This window comes from Myotis yumanensis, unplaced genomic scaffold (assembly GCF_028538775.1).
Source record: "Myotis yumanensis isolate MYYU_CA2020_CCGP unplaced genomic scaffold, mMyoYum1.0.hap1 SCAF_3, whole genome shotgun sequence".
NCBI lineage: Eukaryota > Metazoa > Chordata > Mammalia > Chiroptera > Vespertilionidae > Myotis > Myotis yumanensis.
Genome location: NW_027223754.1, coordinates 3,021,983 through 3,046,583, shown reverse-complemented (window position 1 = coordinate 3,046,583; position 24,601 = coordinate 3,021,983). Strand labels below are relative to the sequence as shown.

Here is a 24,601-nt window from a genome sequence, read left to right as displayed (position 1 = left end):
AGATCCTACAAGAATTACATGCACTCTGTCAGGGAAAGTGTCCCTTGTGGCCAGAGTCATCTGAGCCCCTTGTCTTCAGTCCTGTGGGGCCCTTCTTGTCTCTCCATCCCTATTGCTGCTCCTGTCCTCACGCCCGGCCCTGCCACAGCCCTTAGAGCCACTCTGGTGCCCAGCTGTCCCTGCTCCCTCCTGACGTCCTTGATTTCCCAGAGACACTGGAGCCTGTGACCATACACGCCTTTTTGAAGCCCTCCTCTCATTCTGTGCCTTCCCTGGACTTAACAATACCCTGCCCGGTGTTCTACCTGTCACACCTCTTCCCAGGCTAGGGAACCGCTCACCTGCCTCTGTTCACCCTGAAATGTTCCTGCCCCAGCTTTCTGTTATTAGACACTTTCTGATCTCATCAGGTCATCGTATCGATGCCCAGACTTCAATTCCAATGTTAATACGGATGATTTTTCAATGGCTCTCCAAGCTCCAGGCACAAGCATCTACCTGCCTACTAGACGTACAATCGAGGCTTTTGCGAGCTAACCTGCACACCTCTTTCCTGTTCCCACTGTTGCGAGCTTCAACAAGTCATTTGTAAAAATTACATATGCACCATATTAAGATGGCTGCGTTTCTAAGCCACTTCATGTTGCCTTTGTCACTCTGGTTATTAAGGCAGGGTCCGCAGATGTCATGCAAGTAGAAAAACTGTAGCATTTGTAGACATTGCAGAATTATCTTTCTTTAAATAGTTACACGTAGCACAAAGGGTTTCTGCCAGTGTGACATGTCACCTAATCAAAGGTTTCAGCCCAACTGCATACACCCATGTCTCTTAGAGAAGAAACTGGTCAAAACCATCATGCTGGGACACATTGAGGCCCTATGTTGGAATTATCGATGGAGAATGGACAGTATTCTGGGGAATATCTAGAAGCCTGAGAACATATGCAAATAATTAAACACCCACATCTATACAGCACTCAGTATATAGAGCACATTCATGTTTCAGCCTATATAATTTCATAATAGTCTCATGAAGTAATGGGTCAATATCATCTTCATTTTACTAGTTTTTAAGGAAACAGACAGCTTTGAAAAGTTAGATGGCATTTCCAAGTTCACACAACTCACAAGTGCGGTCGCTAACAAAAGTATCCTGTCTGGGTGTGATCTGTGCCCATTCCTCTTGGGCACTTATGCTAAGAAAATAGCTGCAATTGGAAATGAATGCATTTCAAGTGAAGAAAATATGCATCTTATAATTGAGATATCTCTGCATTTCATTCTTCAAAAGTCCTTTTAATACATCTCTCCGTAGTATGAGCAAAAGGGCAACTAATTCTGCTCCCTCGACCTTTCCAATGATCTTCAACTGTTGGTATGAAATTGCAGCGAGGCGCCAAATCACGAGGCTCTGGAGTATGTCATGTTCTTCACGCTGCCCAGATTGCCATAAAAGTCCCACACCGCACGTGGTTCCCTGCAGTTGAGTTACTGCTGCTGATCTTATCGAGCAGACAATGGACAGGGTTTTACTTTGCCATTGGTACTGAAGATCATTTGGATTCTCAGAGCCTTAGGAATTTAAATCCGCTTGGCTTTACTTAATGTTTCAAAGCACTATTTTGATAGAAGGAAGAGAACTGGAGTTCTCCACAAACAAGGCATTCTGAAGGAGACTTTAGTCAAGCTAAATGTTGAGATCTAACCCACAGTCACGTAAAATGCTCGACCTTTCTCTAAGATTATTTTTTCCTAATACCTTTGTCAAAACAGCAGAAACAGAGCTTTAGCTGTTAAATCGTGAATGTGTTTATTTTTTCTTTTAAACATAATAAGTTTATAAGAGAGCTCAATACAGGTAAAACTACCCTGAAGTAGAAATTTGATTTGGAATGAAAACCAGCTTTTCATCTATGTGTTTTTTGTCTGTGTATTCAGTTTATATACAATAGGACTTAACCAAACGTTTTGAGGTGGCCAATAGCTTTGCTCTTACATCACAATGAAATGTACGTTGGTGCCCCTTTCTTACCCTTTAAAACAATCTAGGTCTCCCAGCCCGTATGGCTCAGTGGTTGAGCATCGTTGACCCACGAACCAGGAGGTCATGGTTCGATTCTTGGTCAGGGCACATGCCCTCTCCCTTCCTCTCTGGAATCAATTATCATATATAATAATTTAGGTCTCTGAAACAGTTCTTCTCCTTGAACACATTGGTCTACTACATCTCTGCTCTATAATCATTAGTTGGTTATCAAAATCCTAATATGCTTTGTAACAGTGACATGCGGTAAGCATAGGACCTGTTGATTAATTGATAAAGGATATTGATGTTCTGCCTATGTTACGCAGCACTCTACCTGTTCATGAAGAGTTCATCTCACTCTTTGTGGACTCCACCATTTACCGTGCCATGCTGGACAGCCTCTATATAATTGTTTCTCTTTTTGTCCCTTCTTTGTAGTTGTTTGAAATTACAGTGCCTCTCTCTCAAGGCCCCAAACCGGTCACAGTCAGTTTTGCTAATCACACTTCCTGCCGGTGCATGTCCAAGCTGGATGTTTACAGACAAGTCCACTCCATTATTAGGCGCTCCCTGCCAGCAACGCTGCCACAGTGAGTATGAACCAGGTTTGCCTTCTCTGCCTCCTCTTCTACGGGAAAATTGTGTTCGAGTCAATAGTTTATTAAAAGCCGTTTTGTGGAGTTTTCTATAGCATTCTTTGCATTGAAATACAAACGAAGGCAAACGTAATAGTATGCCCGGAAAATGAAATTAAGCTGAAACGGGGAAGCCCACTTGATAGACACAGTAGCTCACAAAACAAAAGAAGTATTTCTGTGGAATCACACACATCCCGCTCATATCCAACTAGCAGTCATTCAGATACAGCACTCATAAAGTTAGGTGTGCCAACTCATAAATGATGTTCAGGCCCAAAACATTAAGTCTTAATGAGATTTTTGGTCCAAAACAAAAAAATAAATTTTCTTTTGTCTATTAGCATCCAGTTGCTTTTCTTCACTCTCGATTATTTCTTCTCCATATATCTCTTCATGTTTCTATTTCAGCAAGAATTGAGTATTGATTAATTACTTGAAAGAATTTTCTCTTACTGTTACTTCAACACAACATTAAAACTGACACGTGTTATTCAGATTCCCTTCCCATCCTGCTTTTTTGGTTTGGTAAGTGGTAGCAAATGCGTCATGTGATCAGACAGAAGGACCCGGATGGAATGTCAAGCACAGACCCCCACCCCCAGGAGTGTGTAAGGAGCCATTAAGCAATGCCGTCTGAGATATGGCTCACCCGTTTCTGCCCCCAAACAAGGATGCAGCTCTTCATTCGTTAGGACATACGGAGTGTGCATCTGAACAAAACCGCAAGTCCAACATGCGTAACACAAGTATGCACAAATTGATGGGCAAAGTATGTATTACTTTAGAAAAGAAAACCAAACTTGCATTTTGGGGGATTGGCCATAAATGAGATACACCGGTGGCAGGTTCCCCATCGGATCTCTCTGTGCTCCTGTCCTCTGTGAGGCAGGTAGGAGCCTTATCTTCCCAGGGACTTTAGGGAAAACGAGAGGAGAGCTTAACTGGAGTGACAGAGACCTGTCCTTTGTGGCCTGAGAAAGAAGAGACCTCTGGGCTCTGGGAGTACCTTCGTGCCGATGCTGGCAGACACCACTCCTGGAGCTGCTGGAGCTGGGAGTCCATCCTTGCGGCTCCGAGAGGTCTGTGCGCCTGCCTCCCTGGGCTGCTCATCCATTCCCAGCGCTTCAGTCATTATCTCTGTGAGGAGGGTACAAATTACGGTTCAAGTCCTGATCATATCATTGATTTATAATATTTTATCTAAATCTATCTTATATTGCTGTATTTATAATTCTATGAGCTATCATGGACACAAATCTAAGCTTTATTAGATGTCTTTAGTCCAGTGGTTCTCAACCTTCTGGCCCTTTAAAGACAGTTCCTCATGTTGTGACCCAACCATAAAATTATATTCATTGCTACTTCATAAGTGTAATGTTGCTACTGTTATGAATCATAATGTAAATATCTGAGATGCAGGATGGTCTTAGGCGACCCCTGTGAAAGGGTCATTCGACTGCCAAAGGGGTCGCGACCCACAGGTTGAGAACCGCTGCTTTAGTCCATATTATTCATCACAATGTTCTTTGAGACCTTGCACTCACACAGTGGCCGTGAATTACTTCTTTTCCTTATATCTCACCCAAAACTATTGATTATTGGGGGAAGGGAGGCATATCTGCTCCAACCTGCATTCATCCCCATCACCGCCTTCCTCACCCACTCATTCTGCATGGATTTCTGATTTAACGCAGCGGTGTCGGTACCGGTTTTCTTGTAGCAGATATGGCTCCAGTTCCTGGATCGTGTGACAGGTAAGCTTTAAAGGCACCTGTCATTCATCGGACCAGGAACTGGCAGCGACCTTTAAAGGCTCAAGACCTGAGCTCAGGTTTTCCCCTCCAGCCTGGCATCCTTCCCTCTGTGTCCCACTGCTCACATGTCTGCGCCTCACCAAGGCTGACTCTGATCACCACCCTCACTTCCTGCTCTGCATCTCCTTTCCATTCTGGCCTGGTCCTTTCTCTGCTGCCTTCCTGATGCCTCCTCCCCTCCTCAGATTCAGGGGAAGGCCTTTCTCCTGCACTCATCTCCTCCAAGTACCGTGGCCACCTTTGCTTCTTGCATACCCGCAGCGATGACTGCTTTACTTGGCCCTCGCCTGCCTGGGTTTCTAGGGTCTGTATGTGAGGCAAGGACTGGACTGTGAGAGGCAGGTTTGTATCCTCCATAGTATCCAGCTAACAACACTGAAGAGTAATCGAGCCGTCACTATACTTTTGGCCCTTTGAGTACATTGCCTGTCTCAGTAACCACCAAAGTCAGCTATGACATTGGCAGTAGCAATAGCCTTATCCTACAGATGAAGCAGATTTGGGGGCTAAACAATACACTACACTATCAACAAGTGCTTGTTAAATAAAACAGCTTCCTTATCTCTATCCCATATCATTTGCATATTTTACTCATGTTTTCATTATTTCGAATTCACTAGTTGAGGCGAGAAGAGACAAAAAGAGTAAAGAGCCCTTGGGCCTGAGAGTCAGCCAGATGTCAGCTTGAATGCAGGCCCACCACTCATGAGCTTGTGAGACTGGATATTTCGTGTCTCTAACCCTCAGTTTGCTTCTATATGAAGTGTCAAAATGTAAAGGGAATGGAATGAACTACTGAATAGGTGCAGGGCACTGGTGCTGCTTGCGTAGCTGCAGCCTCCTGTGGCCGGAGAGGCATGCAGGAGTGCGTACATCTCACCAAGGACGAACTTTTCCTTCAAGTCCTCCAGGAACCACTTGAGATTCGTGTAGGGTGTTATATTTACATGGTATATTATAGGAAGAACAGCCTGGGGGTAATGTCGTTGGTGGATTAGAGGAGCAAACAGGAGGTGAGAAAATTGGAGAGGAAGCTTCTGAAATAATCCATCAGAGAAATAATAAGGGTGGGAACTCAGGCAGTGGAGACGGGATGGAAAGAGAAGAGGTGGAAAGACATTGGAAACAGAAGAAAGCAGGGCTTAGGAACTAGGTGTGTGGCATAACAAGTTTCACTGATAATATTTAAAAAGACGGGAAGGCGGGTTTGAAAAGAGTTTAGTTTTTACTTGCGTAGTGTGAGTATTTGCAATATCTGAAAGAAATTAAAGTGACCATTCAGCAGGCAGTTGGATGTGGGGTTGGGGCGAGGTTGCTCATTTGGTGGCTACCAGCATATCATTGGTAGTGAGAGCAATTGGAAGAGACAAACCCAACCAAGGGAAATACAGGACATAGCAGAGAAAATAAAACCATGGGAACATCAATATTTAGAAACTGTTGGAGAAACGATGGTCTGTGCAGGAGACTGAGAAAGAGCAGGCAGAAAAATGAGGGGTAAAAACTGAGGGAAAGATATGACAAAATTCCAAAGATCTTACAAAAAGCTGACAGAGTTCAAGGAAAGAGGAAGTGGTGAGAGGATCAACTGTTAGGGGAAAAAAAGCCCAGGAATGGCCAGGACTGACTCATTAGCTGAAGGACTTGGAACGAAGATAACCTTGTCATTTACTGATAATCTAGCACCCACGCGGCACAGAGAGCGTGTGTGAGGAAGTAGGAGAGAAAATGAGAGAGGAGAGGCTGATTCCCAACTAGATATGAAAGGCAGAATCATCAGCCTTAAGTAACTTTCTCCAATATCCCACAACCGAAAAGGAGCACTTCAGAGATGCAGACTAAGGTTGGAGTCAGTTCATTCCTTAGGGTTTGCAGTCATGTCTGCATTTTTAACTTATTTAAGTTAAAAAATTCAAACACTTATTACAGAACAACAGAAACAAAAATGATCTATCCCTCCACCCCAATTTAAAATTTAACAAATATTCCCTTCGTATTTACTTACGATATAACCCAACGATTCAAGTCACCATTTCTTGTCCCCCACGCGCAGAGGTACTCAGTCCTCTGAAACTGTGTTATTTCCACTCATGCTTTTCTGTTTTTATGGCATAGTAGAGGCCCAGTGCACGGATTCGTGCACTGGTGGGGTCCCTCAGTCTGGCCTGAGCTCTCTCGCAATCCAGGACCCCTCAGGGGATGTCAGACTGCTGGTTTCGGCCTGATCCCCGCAGGCCCGATCCAGACAGGAGGGAGCCTAATCCTGTGCGTTGAGCGTCTGTCCCCTGGTGGTCAGTGTGCATCATAGCAACCAGTCGACCAGTCGTTCGGTCATTCAGTCGCTTAGGCTTTTATATATATAGATGGGTGAGTTAATGTGCCACAAGAGGTTACATAGCACAGCTCTGAGTGTTTAACATTTTTTATGTTAAAATGGTGACATTACCTTTTTTTCTCTCAGCGATATGTTTTATAGACTTAATCTTACTGATGTCTGCAAGCCTACTGTGTTCATGGGCGGGAAAGGGAAGTCAATATATTTACCTACGATTCTCAGCATAGACCCACTTTACCAGTAATTGCAAACTAATTTGTAAACATGTTAATATGTGCACCCATTAATATTCATAACTTGCAGTTCTAATAGAACAAAAATGCTCTGGAGATTAAGATAAATGAGATATGATTGTGCTAAACCTATCCACCATGAAATCATTGCCTTTCATTCTAAAATGACAGTATTTTGGAAATTGTGTCTCTATTTTCACATGAGAAGCTTTAAATGCTAAGCAGTTGTGACTCACTTTTAGATCAAGGAACTTTTCTAGGAAATTATGAAAATGTATTTCACCCAAATATATGTTTCTTTCATTAAGTTGTATGTAGCAGAATTTCAAATTTCAACTTTGAAATATGTGTTAACATTGATGAGTAGTAGTTTCTTACTTTTGGTAGCTTCGGAAGTCATATTGTCCTAGAAATTTAAGTTTTAAGAGTATTATAAATTAAAATATTTACTTTACTTTGAGCAAACTATAATTAGCAATATAAAGTTTAAGTGGGCACAGTGTTTGAAATAGAACATAATTGGTGTTATTCTGAAGGCTGTATTTTTATTCAACATAAATGTGCAAAAACTAAAGAGTTAATGTAGCCAGATCATATGAAATCATTATTTAATTCTGTCAAACTTGATTCCTTGCTTTGTATGACATTCCCAGAAACATATTTCTACAGTTATCCCTACATTCGTTTCTACACCCAGTCCATACTTTCAAGTTTATATTTTTGAAGATGTTGAAATATTATAGAGAAAACTCTATATTTTTTCCTCACTACATGCTAGGAAATTGTTTTGTTTTTGTACCTACTTAGGATGAACAGTTGTGTATCCATTTTAAATGTAAGCACAGACATTAACACATATGCCTACAGTTGGAAATCTCACCTTTCACCAGTCTTACTTGGGCTAGTCATTCGTATTATTCTTGACACCTCTTTGTGCCATTTTAATAGCTTAGGTAGGTATTTTGTCACTTTTCCAGCTGTGACCAAAAACAAATATATTTGACATTGCCACCACAGACATGCATACACACACACACACACACACACACACACACCCCACACACATGGGAAAAGGGGAGTTGTGTGTGAGGGGTTGTATATTAATATTCACACATATATATTTGTATGTGTACATTACTTATATTAAAATATGTATATGTGTGTATATATATATATCATTGAAATGCAATGGAAGAAAACAATATCACATGCACTCTACTGATTTCTATTTTATTACATGCCATTCTTTTACATTGAAAAATGCATTTCCAAACTCATGTGGTTAATTTTATGATCCACAACTGGGTTACAGCTCCCAGCTGGGAACACGGTGGCTGAGGTATGGCAGCTTTAAGCGCACGTTGGCAAGTTCTAGCTGTGAGCCCACAGCACTGTGCCAACATCGGGGTGTGCCACTTACACCCCGTCAACACTGAGGCAGCATGGCCACGATCGACATGCACTTCAGAAGAGTGACATGAATTTGGTTCAACCAGGATTAACTGCATTGCTGTTATATAGCTAAACATAACTGCCGTCTTATTTGATGGAGGAATACCCACGTTTTGAATAGAGAGGTAAATAAAAAACAACAATGATACTGTTTTGGAAAATGGGTAAGCACTGTCTAGCTTTTACGTGCATCAATATGGGTTTGTGATTAGCCTACAAAATAGCGACAAAAATACATAATGAGCAGAGGCTTGCTCTTGGGAATACCTGAAGTTATTATGCAGGTATAACATTCTCCAGGAAATAGTGGTCAGTGAAAAATCAAGGTTTGGAATCTACGGGAGGATATCATCTGTGTAAGAGAATGAGATAAAATGCATGCATACATGCATACATACATACATGTATACACACCTACATACTTATATTCTTTCATTTGCAAAAAGAAACTCCAAAGTCATAAATCAAACGCTAAGAAAAAGAACTTCATGCTGTTTAGCTTTTACCAAAACAAATAAGATGGAAGGAAGGGAGGAAGGACTAACACTACAAAACCCATGGTTGCGGATACCATTGTGGCGGGGAATAGAGTGGGCATTTTGCATTCATGGACCTTGACAGTATGGGCATCTGTGCTTCCGAAAAGCAGTCGACAAGGCACAGGTGTAAGAATGCTTCCTGGAGAATCCTTGGAAGAGGCCAAGGTGGAAGCCACTTCAATAGCTGTCAACAGGGGGCTGATGAAGTAAATCATACATCCTGATAGGACCCCTGTGCAACCTCTACCGGTAATGGAGGACACCCTCACAGCCTGTCCTATGAGATGGACTATTCAGAGGAAAGGGACTTTTGGAGTAAAAGGCTTGGTCCCATTTTTGCGCAAATGAGGACACTATGTGATTGCACAGATCAGTGCATCGCCGTAAAGAGGCGGAAGCCTGGAGTGATTCAAAACCATCCCGCTCACGGTGCTCACCTCTGGGATGAGAGTGCCACAGCCCATGGGGGTGGAGGCGGTTTGAGAGGGAACATCCACACTTCATTTCCGATGTTCTGGCATCATTTTGGAGCGCTTTTACATGTCTGTATTGATGTGACACAGAGGTAAGGAAAGCGATGACCCGTCTCCGTGCCAGTTATGCTAATGCCCCCCGGTCTGTCTCCCCAGGTGTCAGGCGGCCAACAAGACCTGCCCCGCCAACCACACGTGGAACAACCACATCTGCAGGTGCCTCGCTCAGCAGGATTTCATGTTTGCCTCCACTGCTGGCGACGGTAAGAGCGCGGTGGCTTTGGAGACTAGATGCCAGGGCTCTCTCTTGTGGTCGGCACGCACTTTCATATCAGATCCACATGCACGATGTTCAGGTCATGAAACGCGCTAGCTCACTACGCGATGGCCCTTGCTTGCCTCCCATTGGTATTGCATGTACCGCTCCTGTAGGGGCACATACCATGTTCGTGCACAGCCCTGTAATGAACAGCACGCCAGGGAAGGTGCTGTCGATGCTTTCATTGCATAACACCACCCAGCCCCGAGGGAGGTGTAGTAACCATGTCCCGCCTGGCTGTCTAGACGCGGCCGATGGATTCCACGACGTCTGTGGCCCCAACAAGGAGCTGGATGAGGAGACGTGTCAGTGCGTCTGCAAAGGGGGGCTGCGGCCGGCCAGCTGTGGGCCCCACAGGGAGCTGGACAGAGACTCGTGCCAGTGCGTCTGCAGGAACAAACTCTTCCCCAGCTCGTGCGGGCCCCACAGGGAGTTCGACGAGAGCACGTGCCAGTGCGTGTGCAGAAGAGCCTGCCCGAGAAGCCAGCCCCTCAATCCAGCCAAGTGCGCCTGTGAATGTACAGAAAACCCCCAGAAGTGCTTCCTCAAAGGGAAGAAGTTTCAGCCTCAGACGTGCAGGTGAGCAGTCGTCGAGAACCGTGGGTATTTCTCTTCCTGGAAATCGTTTTCTCCACTAAACGCAGTTTTCTCAACACCAACAGCAGCTGCTGGTGGCTATTGTGGAACCAGTAAATTCTGGAAGAGTTGTTCTGATAGGTTTCAACCAATGCCAGACTTTCAAGGCAAGAAAAGAGGCCTGGAATGCACTCCAGATCCAGGCTCAGAGTGCACTCTGAGTCCTTGTCCCAGAAGCTGAGGTGGTGGCTCTCGACTCAAGCTAGACAGGTGGATGAGACAGTCACCTGGGAGCATTTTCCAAATGCAGCCAGGCCCTGGCTGGTGTTCTCAGGGGTTAGAGCATCAGCTGCTGCACGAAAGGGTCTTGGGTTTGATTCCCAGTCAAGGGCATGTACTTGGGTTGCAGGTTCGATCCCTGGCCTCTTAGGTGCATGTGTAGGAGACAACCAATCTATGTGTCTCTCTCACATCAGTGTTTCTCTTTCTCTCTCTCTCCCTCCCTCCATCTCTCCCTGCCTTCCTCCCACTCTCTTTAAAAATCAATGGAAAATATGTCCTCGGGTAAGGATTACCAACAAAAAACATACAACTGGGCAGTGCACACCTGCCTCCACCCCAAGTATGATTCCATCAGATGAGATTTAAGACAACTGTTCTCAGTGCAGAAAGTTGTGTCCAAAATTTACAAAGGATAAGACATTGACAATTACTGTAGAACTGTATCTAGGCATAAAAATATTTAAGCTAAGTGTTTAATGGAATTAGAGGAGTAAATTAACATGCTGTTAGAGGTTACTCAAGACTCCTTCCTTAAACCTTGAGTCTGCTCCCTCTTCACCAAGAAAAACATGATGCTTTTGGACCCGAGTCCTTTCTGTGTGAGTCCTGAACTTGGTCCTGTCTATCCTGAGAATAAGGTGGTTGACTCCGGAAGCCAGATTCGACGTTTGACATATCCTCCCATGCTCCTTCAACATTGCTTCACCCATCATGCCTCTCTCTTCCTGACCTTTACACCTTAACTCTGTTGTCCTTTCCCCTCAATTTATAAAAGCTCCCAGATGTCTTCTGTCTTGTCAGTGTGTCCCTATGAGGCAGAGCTCTCCACCGAGATCTATCCTTGCAAAAGATGCTCAAGGCCAGGCCTTCCATATCTGGGTCCACCTCTTTCCTTTATTAAAATTTGAATTATCACATTTATTGGTGTGATGTTGGGTATAAGATTATATAAGTTTCAAGTGTATAATATTATAACACGTCACCTGCACATTGCATTGTGTGCTCACCACCCATTGTCTCGTCTCTTGCCATCACCCTATATTTTACCTCCCCCTCCCCCCCCCATTCCCCAGCCTCTCTGGTAACCACACAGTCACCTCTTTCATCTCTAAATTTCTTTTTTTTTTCCCAATATATTTTTATTGATTTCAGAGAGGAAGGAAGAAGGAGAGAGAGGTAGAAACATCAATGTTGAGCTAGAATTATTAATTGGCTGCCTCCTGCCCGCCCCACACTGGGGATCAAGCCCACAACCCAGGCATGTGCCCTGACGGGGAATTGGACCGTGATCTCCTGGTTCATAGGTTGATGCTCAACCACTGAGCCACGCAGGCTGGGTCATCTCTGAACTTTCAACCAACTAATGGGGTTTGTGCCCTAGAATTCCATGATTTCTGTTTAAGGTATCAGTACACTCTGAATTGCCAAATGCACTCGACAACTTGGTCTTTCTGTAAGCAGCCCTTTCTGCAGCTTTTCTTTAAGCTCTATTCCTTTTCTGGCTGACATTACATTGCCCTCTCCTGGCACCTCTGAGTTTGCTCTTCATCACCTTCACGGCTCTCTTCTTCTCTTTCATCTGCTCTTCGCAGACGGTGATGACGCCCTTTCAAGGATGACTATGCACAGGACTCCACGCTTCCATTACATCTATTTACAGTTGCGTCTCTGCATTGATGTCATCAGTACTCTCTTCCTCAGTAAACTGAGTGTCCATCTTTTTGTTCTCAAAAGTTCTGTGCTCTCATTTTATGCTATATTTGAAAATCGGTCTACACTAGCATTTTAGCTGCTGCATAAGGAGATTCACTGAATATACAGATATAATTGATGACATATTTTTTCATTATTGTTTCAGAATGCCTTACTGGAACCATTTTTTTCTCTTTAGAATATTTTAAGCAATGACTCTATTGAAATTTTACTCACATATCTCTACTCAAATTACCAGGATACTTAAAAAATGCAGAATATAAATATCAAATCTTATGGAGCCATTTTGTACATTGAGTCTTCTGAGTGAACTTAATTAGTATGTATTTAAAAAGCTGAAATTTTATGCTTATAAAGCCTAACCAGTAATCATATTTTTTCTCTAGAATTCTTTTAAGTTAGTAGAAAAGATGTGTATCATTGTATTTCTCTTAATAGTATACGTGCTTCATAAAGATTTTTATTTACTGAAACTCTCCCTATGTTCACTTTTCTAGGGGTGTAATTCCAGGTTTCATGTATATATTGAAGCAAATAATAATAATTTATATTTTGAAAATATTTACACCCATTTTCTCTTAATATTTATTCCAAAAGTGTAGTGGGCAGCATATGCATGCTTTGGTCCACTGCCTTATTCAGTAACTTTCATTGCTCATTGAGAATTCTGTCTTTTTACTTAAGGAATAACAGTGGACCAAAATTGCATTTGTATTTAGAAGTTTAAAAAATCACATTTTAACTAGATGTGCTTCCTTTTCTAAAGCACAAGAAGTGAAATGATAGCATCAGCATCACATGTGCAGTTTTTCTGCAGTGCACTGTGGATTTCCATGGCAGGCCATTTGCATTCTTCCCTGGACACCCATCCCCATTCCCACATGTTAACCAAACTCATATGCCAAAAAAAAAAAAAAAAATCATCTTCAAAGATCTCTCCCATTCCTCAGAGCAACAGGGCTTTGGGCTTTGGATGGGATTAGTTGCTTGATCATTAATTTTTTCACCACTGCTGGAAACTGGAAGTCCAGTGGTGGCAGAGAGGGGCCCCCAAGGGAAACTGTCCCTCCCTTTGCACATGGAGCCGAGGTGGGGAGTGGGGGGGTGAGCCCCCCCCATGCTCGCAGCTGCAGGTCCCGCAGATGGGAGTGAGGGCGGGGCTGTCCCTGAGGACCACAGTCCTGCCTGCAGATGGCTGGCTTGGGTCCTTGGGTCCCTTTGAAGCCCTGGTTCCCTGAAAGTCTCATGCTTATGTGGTCACCCTGAATCAGCAGACCCGGAACAATCACTTCCAACATTTCCTCCTCATACACGAAGCAGAGAGCACTTCAAAACACCGATGCTGGCAGTGTCTCACTCTTCCGTTTGTGACATCAGCAACCCAGACACTCTGGAGGGTGAGGGTCCATTTCCTCAAACTGTGTGATTGTACGCACAAACTAACAATTTACAAACCTGTAAACCTACTGTTATGACAAATGAGTAACTTCATTCTAGTTTAAAATTTAGACTCACACAAAAGTGTGTTTATAGCATAACGAATTCCTCCCCTTGGTCTTTTATGTATTTATTTAATATATTTCTTATTGTTGATAGCATTACAGATATCTTCTGTCCCCCTCCTTTGCCCCCCTCCTCCTAGCCCAGGGGTGGGCAAACTTTTTGACTCGAGGCCCACAATGGGTTCTTAAACTGGACCGGAGGGCCGGAACAAAAGCATGGATGGAGTGTTTGTGTGAACTAATATAAATTCAAAGTAAACATCATTACATAAAAGGGTATGGTCTTTTTTTTTTTTAGTTTTATTCATTTCAAAAGGGCCGGATCCAGCCCACGGGCCGTAGTTTGCCCACGGCTGTCCTAGCCCCTACCTATCCCCCAGGTTTCACTACCCAATTGCCAGTGTCCATGGCTATGCATATCCTATATAATAAAAGGTGAATATGCAAATCAACCGAATGGCAGAACAACCGGTGGCTATGACGTTCACTGACCACCAGGGGGCAGAGGAGCAATGCAGGAGCTGCCCCTGGTGGTCAGTGCACTCCGACAGGGGGGGGCACTGCTCAGCCAGAAGCCGGGCTCAAGGCTGGTGAGTGCAGTGGTGGTGGTGGGAGCCTCTCCTGCCTCTGCGGCAGTGCTAAGGATGTCCCACTGACGGCTTAGGCCTGGCCTAAGCCGTCAGTGGGACATCCCCCAAGGGTTTCCGGACTGTGAGAGGGCGCAGGCCACGGTGAGGGATCCCCCCGCCTCACCAAGTGCACGAATTTCGTGCACCAGACCTCTAGTAAGTATATAAATTCTTTGGTTAATCTCTTCTGCCCACAACCCCACATCAAGGTTTGTCAATCTGTTCCATGCCTCCCTGCTTCGGGTCTTATTTTGTTGGTCCATTCATTTCGTTCATTCGATTCCACAACTAAGTGAGATCATGTGATATTTGTCTTTCTCAGTTTGACTTATTTCACTTAGCATAACATTTCCCAGGCCCATCCATGCAATACTGTGCAGCTGTAAAAGAGAGGGATCTCTTTTCCTCGCCTTGGCCTTTAACGAGAGTGTGTGTCTCTGTTTCCCTAGTTGTTACAGACGGCCGTGTACAAACCGGCTGAAGCACTGCGAGCCGGGCCTCGCATTCAGTGAGGAGGTGTGTCGCTGTGTGCCCGCGTACTGGAAGAGACCACAGTGAACTGATATGAGACTGTTTCCCGGCGTCCCGTTTCTGCCAGGGCAGACTGTGCTGCCCCTTTAAAACTGTCTGTGGACAGAGAGACGTGTGTGGGGCCACAGTGACAGAGACAGCGGCCGGTGGGTGTTTCCCGAGCCACGTGGATAACGTCACGGAAACGGGCCCCAGCTCATCTGCAAAGACCTCTTATAAACACTGGTTTTCTGCCAAGGACCGAACAGCCGAGGTTTTTCTGTTGTGATTTAAAAAAAAAAAAAAATGACTATATAATTTATTTCCACTAAAAATATTGTTTCTGCATTCATGTTTATAGCAATAACAATTGGTAAAGCTCACTGTGATCAATATTTTTATATCATGCAAAATATGTTTAAAATAAAATGAGAATTGTATTATAAACTGCTGAGTGCGGTCTATTACCATCTTCCGTTGTAAGTAGAACTTGATATTATGGACCATTCACCCTCCCCTAACCCCCACCCTTTTTCTTTTTCTCTAACCAGATGTCAGCCTGGGCTTGTGATAAAAATCTAAACCAACAAAAGAAATGTTCACAAGGATAACAGTTGCTATTACATTTTAATCTCAACATTTTCATGAGTATAAACATTTTAGCACATGATACTCTTGAATTTATAACCAAATGAATCGATAAAGAACATACCATCTAAAAAGGCGGTCTGCTTATTAACATCCATGTGATGGAGTTATTCCGGGCACCGGGAGCACTTGGACTTCTAACTCTGGGTGTGATCTCTCTCTGGATCTGGTGAGTCATTTTTAGTATTGATACATTTTTAAATACATTAATTTTTTAGCTAATGCAAAAAAATATATCTAAGCTTTGAATGAGCCCCTAAGGCTATGTAACTTGATACAACAGCTGTTATAAGTTATCAGCTTAAAAGTCATCTAAACTATGTGTTGACAATTAGTTTCTCAGAAGATCTGGGTAAGCCAAAAAACCACTGGGCCAAATATTAAAGCGCGAAGCATGCCAGAAAAAACGACATTGAACTTGTCCCTGGAGATGTAATCATTTTGGCCAAAAGCAGAAGTAACATGGGCAAAGACAAGACCTTGCCGGTGGTACTCAGACAAGTTTATATGGACCATAAAAACCTCACTTCCCTCCACGGTAATAGCTGAGATTTTGTGGTGCCAGCTAAAGAGGTGGACTGGAGAGAAAGCTAAACAATTCTGTGGAGTATTAGCAAGACCGACTCAGCAGAAGCTAAAAGATACAGTGAAAATGCCCATAAACTGGCCTCGAGCCTCCACACCCCAGGCGGGCAATCTGCAGGACGAAGACGAGAAAACACTGGGTGTTTGAGGCACCAGTGTCTACATGGGCATCTTGGAAGTTTGTACGCAGAATTGTATGCCCTGAAACCTAATGCTGTGTCCTTAGTTGAAAAGACTCGAGGGGAAAGATATTTTTTAAGCGGCTGTATAAGCTCTAGCTTCCAGACTTTTTTTTTTTTGTTTGGAAAGGGGTTTTGACATTGGCTGACTGATGGAATGAAACAGATTCCAGTATTAGAATTTCTAAAAATAGCTTTCTCCTCTACATCCACGCTAACTCCAAACAGAAGTGTGGGTGGCGGCCACGAGACGGCCCGCACTGGCATACCCAGGGTGCATCTCTCCGAGGGAGGCAGGCAGGGCCGGCTCTGTCTTCCTCCGGGTGGAGACCCAGCTCCAAAGGACTAGTCCCAGTGGGTAAGAGGGAAGCAGACGCACTGGCGAGGCTGAGATGGCAGCCGATGCTGTAGGGCATGGCCAGTGGTCACGACACTCCCATGTGGGGAAGGTCATGCTCACCTCGCAGGGGGTGCCACGCTTCTGCGCTTTCACTGGCAGGTTTTTCAAGGGCTGCTGTTTAGGGACTTTGCCTTTTGAACTGAAGATGAGCATAGCCAATCACTTCACTATGGTAGAAGAGAGACATTGGCGAGTCTGGTTTTCATGTTGATAAATTCTAGAAAGTTCTGAATAAATCCAATTATTGTATCAGAAAAATGCCTTCAGTACACCCGAACACTGTTTGAGGGAGTCAGTGATACTTTATAAATTAATACTGGTTTTCTCTGTCCTTGAAGTTTTTGTATATGGGATACTTTTTTAAAGGGGGTAATTGTTAACTTGCATAAGTGCAGTTGGAAGGTTAGAGGGGTTGAGGGTTTGGAAATCTCTATAAAAACCAGAGCTTCACACACACTTTTCTCTTCGCTCCACAGCTAACAAGCCTGTGCTGGGAAAAGCCCGGGGGACACAGGGACCCTGGCGGGAACCACAGCAGGTCCTTATCCTGACTCCTCGGCAAATGCAGCTTCATCTCAGGAAGGAGAGAGTGGAGCTAAATGTGTGTGAAGCTCCCCCCCCGCCCCCCCCCCCCCCAGCCCCCGCTGGTACCAGGCTGGTGCTGGGCCATATCCAGCGGCCTCCAGCGGGAGAAGGAAAACAGGAATCTCTGCTGAGAACTCGGGGAGGCCCCGTTCTTGAGAATAACGATCCATTACGAGGAAATATGAACCTTTTAAACATGTTTTATGTAAAATTCGTAAGTAAAATATCTCCCGTAACCATAATTCTAACTAGTCTAGACAGCTCAAAGCCCCGAAATCGTATCAAAGGGGACACCTGTGGAGACTTTGGAAAATGTCTTTCAACTGCTGATAAAAGTACATATGTTGAAAAAATACAGCAACAAGACATTTCATATAAAAGCAAAGTTAAGGCTGCGCCTGCTCCCGAACCTGGGCCAGGTGCGCCTACGCTTACTGCACTTGGTCCAGACCAGGCTGTGGATGCAGAGCCTGAGTTCTGGTGACCCGGCTTCATTACGTCTCCGCCTGGTATCACCGGCTGACCACACGGGGCCTGGTGTCCACACCCTCTGAGAACAGGGGCCAGGTGCCGAGGCTGCCAGGAGCTCACCCACTGGCTGACCACGCATCAGGCTTGACAAGACTCGGCTGTCCACACTGACACAGTAACTGTGGATTAGGTAGAAAGGGTGGTGACACACCCTTACAAACGTCTTTAAATTCACAAAATAATGAGTAGCTGGATCAGAGACTTCACAATTGCCTCAATAAAAATACTTAATGTTATGAACACAATGCACACACACTTTTAAAAGAAATAAAGAACTTTCATGTATGCTCTGCACACTGCTCTGTCTCACTTTGGAACACTAGTGCGCTGTTAAAGCTGTGATATATTTTTCCATCATTTTAAGGCAGCTGCACATTTTCTTAAAATTGATTTTGCTCTATTTCAAATGTGCAGATTTCAGTTAAGTAGGAATTCTGTTTGAGAATATTATTAGGAATGCAACTAGGTGGCTGACAGGGTCATTCAGTGTGAAAAAAACACCAAATCTTTTTCTTGGGTGCCGTGTCCAAGCCGGGAGTACCGGGTGTGGAGACTTCCCATGGCCCAAGTTCATGAGTGACAACTGAGCCCGCCACACCGCCCATGCTTTACACTCCCCGTCTCCTTTCCCTGACAGCCCCGCCCCCATCGCCCCCGTGTGCTACTGTTCTCTCTGTATCTCTTACAAATCTTAAACGATGACCTTCAACCCTGACTCTCTCCTATTCCCAGCCCCGATGTTTCCTGTGGACAATATGTTTCCTGTCACTGCTCAAGGGTAAGCTGTCCCAGGAAGCAGACAGGACTGGGAGCGGCCGCTCCCCCCATTCTTTTTTTTTTTTTTAATATATTTTATTGATTTTTTACAGAGAGGAAGGGAGAGGAATAGAGAGTTAGAAATATCGACGAGAGAAAAACATCAATCAGCTGCCTCTTATACACCCCCTACTGGGGATGTGCCCACAACCAAGGTACTTGCCCTTGACCGGAATCGAACCTGGGACCTTTCAGTCCGCAGGCCGACGCTCTATCCACTGAGCCACACCGGCTAGGCTCCCCCCATTCTGATGCCCAGTTTAAGCAGCCTCTCTTGGTTTTGATGATATTTGTGAGGCTTCGTTTCATAGGGCCCCAGTAAATGAGGGGTCATAGACTCTCATTGGGACATGCTAGTAAGAGGGAGGAAAAAGAGAGGAGGGGAGGAATGAAGAAAAGGTGAAAATGAGAAGAAAGAACAGGAAAAAATGAGGAAAGGTCAGAAGGGGAAATGAGAGAAAAAGCAGGCTACTAGAATTTTAAAGAAAAAATGAAGATGTCCCCTCACCTGTTGGGACAAGGCGGCTGGGAGGGGGAGGCCAGTTCTGGACGTGCAGGGGCCCTTTCTGCAGCTTGTGACCGAGAGCGGCAAAGGCAGGGTGATGAGGTCTTGCGCAGCCCTTGCCTGGGAGGATGGTGAGGTAAATGCCAGGGCCGTTATCTGGAAAGGTCAAGGGGAAGCCCTGATGTAAGACACTGGGCGGCATTTTCTCGTGCCCGTGGACTCTGAATGCCACGTCTGTCACCGTCATTCCTGTGGCGGTCAGTTGCTTTGGAGAAGGTCCTGGGGAAACAAAGAATGTCCTCATTTCTGCCTTTAAAGCTGATGCCTTCATCGGCCGTTTCAGATCACACGACAACGTCATGGTGATTTCCCCCCCACGTTACATGACTGGTGTGTCCTATTGTGAGCAAATGGCAGGCGCTGCTCTCCCTGTGGCATGGGGGTGGGCGGGCACAGGAATGAGAAGTCTCCCTTCCTCCCGAGGGTGGGCTCGCCCCTTCGTGTCTCCGGGGAAGCTAGGCTCTCACAGGCTGAAGAGGGCAGAGGGTGCGAGTTTTCTCGAGCAACCCAGTCTTTTCTCTGCACCTGAGACAATTCCAGGAGTTTCGTTAGGCCTAAGGTGTTTCTACAGGGTACAGCAGTCGGCTTCTCATTTTTATGAAAAAAGCATTGGTTGACCTGAACTGTTCAAGGTTTCTCCTGAGACAGGCAGAGCCCACACAACACGACAGGCGATCGTTCATGGCACCTTCTTCCTCTTCTCCAGCGACACCCTGTGTATGTTCCACAGCGTCCCAGGCTGGGCACCAGCCCTTCCCTCCTCATCCCACCAGAGCTGCCTAACCTGATCTGTTTTATGTCAAGATATTGAGAGGGAAAGATTTTATTTTCTTTTGAAAAGGCCCTTTGACAATTCTTTTTTCAAGTGTTCTGAAACATGACATTTACCTTCTAGAACTACCTGAACAAGTTCTTGCTCTCTGCCAAAGCCAGCACCTCCCACAGTGCAGCCGTGAGTGCAACCTCAGCAGAACCCTGGAGCATGCCAGCGCCTCCTCCTGACCAGGAACCAACCTGGGCCACACCAAGCAAGGTGACCGAGCTCTCACCAGGTGAGGGAAAGGGTCCCCCCACGCAAAGAGCCCTGGCTAAAGAATGCTCCACAGAGGATGTATGGGGAAACCATAAATTCAGGTAGGTTTTAATTCAGGTTTTGTGTTTTTTTTTAAATTACACTCATTTAACAGCCTTTGACCAAAGCTAAAACATAACTCAACATGAGCTGGGCTGACCCATGCTCTGGGCTGGATTTATAACCAGCTCCTCCCTGTGAACCACGAGGCATTATTCTTGGACCACATTCCTATGAGTTGATTCTCTTTCCCCTTATGTTGCTTGTTTTTACCAGGACTTTGAACCTGCGAACAAGAGAAGCCGCCCTCATCTAGACATGCCGGATTGTTGTCAGAGGGCTGGTGTGAACTCAGCTCATTTTTACACACACTCTGCCTGTCTTCGTCTGCTCAGCTGCCATAACAGAATACCACAGGCTGCAGGCGTAGGCAACAGTAAGTTATTTCCTCACAATTCCGGAGGCTGGAAGCCCAAGATCGAGGTGGCAGCAGCGCTGGTTTCTGGTGCGAGCGAGCTCTCCCTCTCACTGCGTCCTCACCGGGTCTTCCCTCTGTGCTGTGCTGGGAATGAGATCTGTGGTGTCTTCTCCTCATCCTATAAGGCCACCAGCCCTTTAGAATCAGAGCTTCTGACCTCACTTAACCCCAGTTACTTCCCTAAAGACCCTATTTCTAAATGTGGTGACATTGGGGGGTTAGGGCTTCAACGTATGGATTTGGAGGGGACACAATTCAGCCCATAGCAGCCCCCTCTGTTTAGACAAATGTTAATTGTTAAGAAAAAGTTGACTCTGATTCAAATGCTTTGAGACCAAGGAAAGTATTTATTTCAAGGCAGATAGTGCACCTAAGCAGGGTTGTGTGTGGATGGAAGGAAAAGTAACCAAGATCTGCAGAGAGAATAATTAATTCCACAGCAGCCAAGCTATACCTGAAACTCCACCTGAGAGAGTTGGTTGAAAAATAGCCTCACTGAGCTGTGTATAAAAAATGATAAGATACCTGTATATAGAAGCCATATTTTACTCACAACTTTGGTCTTAAATTTATCTGCCTCCTAGTTGGTACATCAAGGTACTTCATAGTGTAAGAAGCTTCTACTGGCCAGCTGCCTGGTGCTTTCATACATGACGGGACAGTCATTAAACTGGCAGAAGACACCTGGGAATAGCTGTGGCTGTCTAGGGTTTTTCCAAGCGAAAGATAGAAGCTGATCAGCCCAGTCAGCACTGAGGTTCTATAGGTGACCGAGAGTCAAAGCCACAGTTGTTGATTTCAGAGTATTTAATATTTTGGTTGCTGATTGAACAATTGGCAAATATGTCCATGTTAAATTAGTGTTTGATCCACAAAGAAACGTCAAGAAGTAACTTCAATCACCCTTGTTTGGTAGTTTCAAATGCCAACTCTTCTTTTTAACTTGAATCAAAGTTAAATTTAGAAATTCAGACTTATTTACAAATCACAACAAAGTTCTGAGAGATCAACTGTCAGTATAGTCAGCCAAGTATCAGAAGATCAAGGTAAGTATTCTGAGAATGAAGGGCACTTTGAACATAGTAAATTTTTGTAAAAAAAAATACAGACAGAATGAAAAATGAAACATGAAAAAGATTAAGATGCATTTGAATAATGACATTAAGTTAGGAATAAACTTTGTGTTCAAATTTCTACTTGATTAAGAATTTCTCATACTATTTTGATAAGAATTGCCTTCATTTTTAAGAAAATGCACTTTCCTCAAAAAAAAAAAAAAAACAACTTAGAAAGTCAGTTTAAGTCAGCGCTTTTCAAACATTAACTCAAAGAGAATTTCCACTGCATTTGGGAAAGACAACATGATCTGGAAAATGTCACCACCGAGGCCCCGTGTCCCTGGGCTCCCACAGGAGGCAGCACAGGTCCTTAACATGTCACTTGCTTGTGAGACAGATTAACCGGCCGTTGGAGGAAAATACATTCCTCAGAACCAGAGAGGTTGGGCATTCTGACCCATGTCCAGCAGATTCGAATTTCACTTTTTACTCTTTCTCTCCTCGAAAGGAAATACATTTCTAGAGATGTACTAAAATCCGGGTACCTTTTCTAAGAGATGAACAACAGAAGGCTCAACGTCGTTCAAAAAAAAGTTTGCTCAAAAGTTAAAGTGTAGAATTATGAGAGCTTAGAAGAGAGGAGGTAATACTTTTAAAGTAAAACTATAGAAATCTCCTGGCCAAAGAGTGTGTGCATATATAATTTTAAAAATGCTAATAGACAAATTAAAAGTAAAACAGGACTCTAGTGTTAGTAAAAATATAGATCGTCCTGCATACAGTACAAACCCCAAGTAAGTCTAAATGTTGTTAACAAACTTCAACTTTCAGGTGATACTTTTATTTTGCTCTAATCATATAATACTCTCTCCTATAATGACACATTAGGGAAATAAGCTGGTCTTGAAATAAAACACTCCTCTATACAAATTTTGATTAGACCCTTGGCATTAACTTTGGCAATGGGTATGGAATGTATGAGGTGCTTATTGGTCCAAAATTAAAGACCTTGAAATAATAAGGGTCTTCAGACTCTGCTTGTGGTATAATTTGTGTCTGAAGATTGGAACCTATTGGAATTGGAAGAGACTTCTGCAGATAAACTGAACTCTAGTTGGTGGTTGATTAATCTAAGGGGTTCAGGATCATTAAGCATGCTTTAATGATAATTTCCTTTTTATGTATAGTTGTAGTAACAAGATCTTGTCATTGGCATTGGATATTGGCTTTCCTCCTTATACAAAACTTGCAATGCTTTGTATATTTTGGAATTTTTATTACATCAAAGGGGACTGAAAAATTAAAGTCACTTATAAAGCAATCTGAAAAAAAAAATAATTCTTCTGTTACATTGGCCCTAAACCTTGATAGTTGGTGGCTCAGATCTAACTGACACCCTGCTTATAATTGCCTCTCCTGCACAGAGCTTTTCCACAGCATTTCATCTGTTTTCCTAGAGTTTATGTTAATTTTTCCATATACCATGACTACTTTCATTGAAAAACATTGAATAATTACGCATTCATTCATTTCACATAGTATCTTACAATATGGAGATGACCAAGTTTGGGTCATATAATTCCATAAGCATTAAAAAAAAAAAACAATTCTTTTTTTTAACTAAAATAGATGCATGCATTATTAAAAGATTTCAAACTATGGACTAAATGCTACTTTTTCACTTTTCAAGATTTCCATCAAATATATAAAAACAAACAAAAACATCAAGTCAAATGTATGCAAATGGGGGACACGAAACTAATAGTGTGATTTTGAGGGTCAGTGGGTGGTCTTTCTAGATTTTTCTCCTCTTATACCTTTCCGGTAGCTGCAATACTCAGGCCCTGCTCCAAATTAACAGACTAACCTCTGCAACCTTTAATTTCCTCGTCCTTTTTTTCATTTCCCAGCCCACACTCTCCCCTCTCAACCCTGCAGGAAGCAGCTCTAAGCTTCTCCCTAGGAAACATCAAAATAATGAAAGCTGAACGAAGCCTGTTCAAAGCTATGCTCCTCGGGATAAAGAAATAATCCAGGAGCTGGGATGGAACCTCTGACCTCTTTGAACCATGAAATTGGCCTTCCCGTTACATTGCCATTTACATTTTCTAAACAGAAGCCAAATGAGTTGTACCTAACAGTCAATTTAAAACACGATACCTGGCAACCTTTTATGTATTTTCCTTCCTGTAATGCTGTTAGGAACAGTAGTCATATTTGAAAGGAAGGACCAAAGAAGAAATCATCTAAAATTTTATTTTTCTCTCTTGCCCTGATTTTTCCTCTTTTTCAGAGAACACTCCTGAGACCCCCGCACCTCAGGATGTGCCCATTGGCTGTGGAACCATATGCTTGAAGCAGTCTTAAGCCGTCAAGTTTCATTTTAATAAATAATTTTTAATAAATCTCTAACCATGATTGTAAGTTTGTGTTTGTCCCTTCTTCAGACTAAAATAGACAAAGGTTCAAATATCTGTTTTTCCTTTATCACCAAAGAAATCTGATGATTTTTCTGTCCATAGGTTTATTGCGAATGAAATGCAGAAGTTTCAGGACTGCAGACAGCACCTTATCCAGCGGTCCTGGCAGGATATGGCCACATTTTCCTGACTTTGTGCTCTCGTATGTGCAGCCTGCCTAACT

The 24,601-nt window shown here is 43.8% G+C and overlaps 1 protein-coding gene and 1 long non-coding RNA gene across 2 annotated transcripts in view; both read left to right on the top strand.

Moving 5' to 3' along the window:
- VEGFC (vascular endothelial growth factor C) overlaps positions 1-15,467 on the top strand; it is an 80,794-nt gene extending 65,327 nt beyond the window's left edge. Inside the window, exons 4-7 of the mRNA XM_070408127.1 lie at positions 2,465-2,616; positions 9,667-9,773; positions 10,075-10,408; positions 14,981-15,467. Coding sequence (XP_070264228.1) covers positions 2,465-2,616; positions 9,667-9,773; positions 10,075-10,408; positions 14,981-15,089 — 702 coding nt within the window. The 3' untranslated portion in view covers positions 15,090-15,467. The remainder of the gene's footprint in view (positions 1-2,464; positions 2,617-9,666; positions 9,774-10,074; positions 10,409-14,980) is intronic.
- A 4,940-nt stretch (positions 15,468-20,407) lies between these two features.
- Positions 20,408-24,329, top strand: LOC139004823 (uncharacterized). Its single transcript, XR_011470602.1, has 3 exons — positions 20,408-20,484; positions 20,699-20,858; positions 24,252-24,329. It is a non-coding gene; the product is annotated as an uncharacterized lncRNA (long non-coding RNA).
- Positions 24,330-24,601: the final 272 nt, after the last annotated feature.